Below are 5000 nucleotides of genomic sequence, written 5' to 3'. Positions count from 1 at the left end.
GGAAACAAAACCAGCGACAAAATGAGACTGAAGTCCAAACATTCAGTCCATGCAACCACCAGGCTGCAGTTCCCTGAGCTGAGGGTAGGGGGAGCAGCAGCAACAGTAAGAGCAGCAGCAGCAGCAGCAGCAGCAGCAGCAGTAACAGCAGCAGCAGTAACAGTAACAGCAGTAACAGCAGCAGCAACAGCAGCAGTAACAGCAGCAGCAGCAGCAGTAACAGCAGCAGCAGTAACAGTAACAGTAACAGCAGCAGTAGCAGCAGTAACAGTAACAGTAACAGTAACAGCAACAGCAGCAGTAACAGCAGTAAGAGCAGAAGCAGCAGCAGCAGCAGCAGTAACAGCAGTAAGAACAGAAGCAGCAGCAGCAGCAGCAGCAGCAGTAACAGCAGCAGTAACAGCAGTAAGAGCAGCAGTAGCAGCAGCAGCAGCAGCAGCAGCAGCAGTAACAGCAGTGAGAGCAGCAGCAGCAGCAGCAGCAGCAGCAGCAGCAGCAGCAGCAGCAGCAGCAGCAGCAGGAGCAGCAGCAGTAACAGTAACAGTAACAGCAGCAGCAGCAACAGCAGTGAGAGCAGCAGCAGTATCAGTGGGCATCACAAAACAATCATCCGGATGCTAATCAGAGGGTTCTTTGGTTCTGGACCAGGTCCATTAGAACCCGGTACTGGACAGAACCTCCGGGGCTCTGCTGCCCCCTGGGGTTCGGTGGCCATCACTGCACTTCAGCTCTCATGTGAAGGGTCAAAGGTCACACAGACAGGAGCTAAATACATTCACTTCCTGTTGTTTCATACACTTTGCAAAGTAGTCAGATTACAGCAATCTGAGTAGAAATGATGGGCGGGGCCTCTTTAGTGGCTGTGGGGCTGAAAAGCGGAGGATGTGAGGGTGTGTGTGTGTTGACTGCACTGACTGACTGTGTCCCCTCCCCCTCCCCCTCCCTCCCCCCCTCCAGCGGGGTGGGCCTGGCCCGGGCCCACTTTGAGAAGCAGCCGCCCTCCAACCTCAGGAAGTCCAACTTCTTCCACTTCGTGCTGGCGCTGTACGACCGGCAGGGCCAGCCGGTGGAGATCGAGAGGACCGCCTACATCGACTTCGTGGAGAAGGACAAGGTCAGCCCAAGGTCACCGCACTGTCACACACTAGGAGAGAGATACACACACACACGTAGAGACGAAATCAGCTAATCAATACAGACAAACAGCCACTAAGATGACAGTCAACACACACACACACACACACACACACACACACACACACACACACACACACACAGCAGTCGGAGTGTTTGATCACATGCCAGCTGGCAGCTCAGCCTCCGCCCACTCTCTCTCTCTCTCTCTCTCTCTCGCTCGCCCGCTCACCTCGGCTCTGACCTCTAGTCTCTCACCCTGACACACACACACACACACACACACACACACACACACACACACACACTGGGCCCGAGCCAACACTGCCGGGCTCAGTTGGCACCAAGTCTGTGTGTGTGTGTGTGTGTGTGTGTGTGTGTGTGGCTGCCATCCTCTCAGTCACACACACACTGAGGCAGAGATCACATGACCACCGGGACGTTCAGGTGGGTCAAAGGTCACCTTTTGACACAATTAGTGGCAAAATTTAATATGAGATTCATTGAAGAATTTAATTCTGGAATTATTTCTTTTTTTTTAGAATTTCAATGTGAAAAAAAAAATATTCCACTAAAATGTAAAAAATAAGGTATTGAAATTATTGAACAAAATATATTAAAAAAAAGCTGAATAATTTTTTCCTAATTCAAATAAATAAAACACAAAACACAACAAACAGCTGATTGTGTCTTTTTTTTTTTCCTGCTTGTGATTTATTTTTATTCTGACTGGAAAAGACAAAGTGAGACTTTTCCTGCTGTGTGTGTGTGTAGGTGAGTGTGTGTGTGTGCCTGTGTGTGTGTGTGCGTGTAGGTGAGTGTGTGTGTCTGTGTGTGTGTGCGTGTAGGTGAGTGTGTGTGTGTGTGTGAAGCCCACGTGTGAATTCACAGGAACACGCGTGGCTCTCACCTCTGTGCTCGCTCACTGTGTGTGTGTGTGTGTGTGTGTGTGTGTGTGTGTGTGTGTGTGTGTGTGTGTGACAGGAGTACAATGGAGAGAAGACCAACAACGGTATCCACTACCGACTGCAGCTGCTCTACAGCAACGGTATTGCACACACACACACACACACACACACACACACACACACACACACACACACAACGCTCCCCAAACCTTCACACCTGGTTGGTTTGTGGTGGTGGTGGTGATGTCACACCAGGCTCCGCCCCCTCCACTGCTGGAAGACGCCGGTGCTCTGGATTTTCCCATCATGCCTTGCACTGCACCTTGCTGGCCTGCCAGGTCTTCACTCAGGTCCTCCGCAGAAGGTCCAGAAGATCTGAGGAACCTTCAGAACGTCACACACACCTGGGCTCAGGTCCCTCACGGAGGAGTGCCGGTGGTCTCCATAGGAGGCCGGTGGTCCGCCAAGCCCCCCTTCTGCATGGATGCCTTGAAGAGTCCGAGTCCAGTTCTGGTGGTTCAGCAGGGTCCATTGACGAGGGTGGTGGTTCCTGTCCTTCAGCGGCCCCTCCCAGGTCCTGGATGGAACAGTGGGTGCGTGTTGGTGGGAGTGGACTTCAGGTCCAGACAGTGAGGTCTATGTGGCCACACCGACCTTCCTGGCCTGTGGGCTTCTGCACCAGGTCCAGGCTGGTGTGGGTTTCCCAGAAGTTTGGTGGTTCTTTCGGGTCAGTAGGAGACTGGAGGCCCATTGGCTCCAGTCTCTCTGTTTGGTGTTGTGTGGCTGCAACCCCAACCTGTGTGTTGGCAGCTGAGGTCTCCTGCATGGACGGCAGGTGCAGGTGCAGGTGCAGGTCCAGCAGGTCCGGCAGGTCCGGCAGGTGCAGGTCAGTGTTGATGGTGGAGGCTTGGAGACATGGACTACTGGTGTGGACTGTGTGACTCTGCACTTTATGGGATGTTGGAGCCTGATGGGGATCAGCCAGTGGCTGTCCAGCTGAGGTCCATGCTGTCTGCTGTGGGAGGAGCCAGCCAGGTGGACTCCAGGCCAATGGCCTTCAGCTTGGTGAAGAACTCAACTGGATCTGGAGCCCTGACCTGGTGCTGGACGCTCGGGATGACCTGTGGTGTCTCCCCAGTCTGCCAGCTGGGTGATGACTGGTTGGCAGTGATGTAACACTCTGAGGCCACGCCCACCAGGAGAAGGTGCAGGAGAAGAAGAAGAAGAAGAAGAAGAAGATTTATCAGGTTCAGCAGGAGAAATCACTGCTTTTCCAATGGACTTGAGGTCCGAGTGGCTGGAAGCAGCTTGAACAAAGGTCTCATGCACGCACACACACACACACACACACACACACACACACACACACACACACACACACACACACACACACCTGGGGCGTCCTGCAGCAGATAAAGTGGGACTTTAGCGCCGCCGCAGAATAAATCAGACTCATTTGAAGCAGCTCCGTCTGATTAGCATAGCGGCGGGTTAGCATAGCGGTAGCGGCGGCGCTAATTGACCTCATCTGCAACCAGGACGGATGGAGGCAGTTTAGAGAGGGCGAGCGAGGAGTGAATCATGTCAATTAGAGAGAGAGAGAGAAGAGGAGAGACAGAGTGGGGGCGAGAGAGAGAGGGAGGGAGAGAGAGGGAGGAGGAGAAATACCATTTGCGTTGCCGCTGGCGGCGGCGCTAACGGCTGTTAGCCGCAGTGTCCTCCACCGCTATGCTAATAAGATGCTGCTCTGATTGATGCTTCATTTTAGCAGGATGATATGAGGGAGGGGGGAGGGGCAAGACTCTCCATAATAAATAGCTCCGTGTTTGTTTTTTCTGTTCTGTTTTTTTGCTAACAGGTTTAGCATAGCGTAGCGTATCCGCATAATGAAGACACAGATAGGAAGAGACAACGGGCCAGAGCCACTGTGTAGATAGCAGTTTAGCAGTGCGTCCTGTCCACAGAGGGGGGGGGGGGGCAACGTTAACTGGGATCACGTTAGCATGCACGCTAACGCCTGGGCTAACGGCTAACTGTTGTTGTTGATTGGCAGGCATCAGGACGGAGCAAGACCTGTACGTCCGCCTCATCGACTCCATGACCAAGCAGGTGAGAGAGCGCGCGCACACACACACACACACACACACACACACACACACACACACACACACACACACGCACACACACACACACCTCCACGGCTGTCACTCACTCTCTGGTCCTGCTGGGATTGGAACCGTCGACCCTCCCTGACAACACTGACACCTCTCTGTGTCTCCCATCTTCTTCTTCTTCTTCTTCTTCTTCATGGTGCTCCAGACAGGTAGTCCCAGTCCCCCCAGTCCCCCCCCCAACCCCCCGGTTCCCCCTGCTGGTGGCAGCGATCGATGGACTCAGTGTCAGCAGCCGTCGATCAATAGGCCCCTAATGTGGCGACGGCGGTGGCGGCGGCGGTGGAGACAATGATCCTGACACCACCCCCCCCACCCCCCCTCACCCTCCCACGGCGAGACACCCCCCCCCCCCTGCCCCCACCACCTCCCACCCACAGCGTGACGCCCTATTGGCCGCCAGTCGGGCCCCAGCAGATCGATCGCTGTCACACAAATTATCCACAGCGGAGCCGCTTAGCCGCCCGCTAACGCTAACACTCCAGCAGCCCCCCTCCCCCTCCCCCTCGCCATGTTTTCCCATCATTCCTCTCTCACCACACACACACACACACACACATCAACTTTCCCAACACGTCTCTCCAAAACATCCAGGAGAAAAGGGAAAGAAAGGAAAAGAAAAGAAACGTCCGAGGTGTAAAAATCCTGCTGGAAACACACACACACACACACACACACACACACACACACGCACACACGCACACACACACACACACACACGCACACACGCACAAACACACACACACGTGCACAGAGTCACAGCTGAAAGGGAAGTTGGTCCTCACAG

General features: G+C 54.0%; 1 protein-coding gene across 1 annotated transcript in view; it reads left to right on the top strand.

The window, feature by feature from the left end:
- The window catches only part of LOC142881998 (transcription factor COE3-like), a 14651-nt gene that overhangs the window by 6341 nt on the left and 3310 nt on the right, over positions 1-5000 (top strand). Inside the window, exons 2-4 of the mRNA XM_076016431.1 lie at positions 958-1114; positions 2119-2182; positions 4096-4151. Of these exons, the coding sequence (XP_075872546.1) occupies positions 958-1114; positions 2119-2182; positions 4096-4151 (277 nt within the window). The remainder of the gene's footprint in view (positions 1-957; positions 1115-2118; positions 2183-4095; positions 4152-5000) is intronic.

This window comes from Nelusetta ayraudi, unplaced genomic scaffold, assembly GCF_046127955.1.
Source record: "Nelusetta ayraudi isolate G7.1 ecotype Tasmania unplaced genomic scaffold, CSIRO-AGI_Nayr_v1 ptg000227l, whole genome shotgun sequence".
In the NCBI taxonomy this organism is placed as follows: domain Eukaryota; kingdom Metazoa; phylum Chordata; class Actinopteri; order Tetraodontiformes; family Monacanthidae; genus Nelusetta; species Nelusetta ayraudi.
The sequence above is the reverse complement of the archived record's forward strand: the minus strand, read 5'-3'. Positions and strand labels throughout refer to the sequence as shown.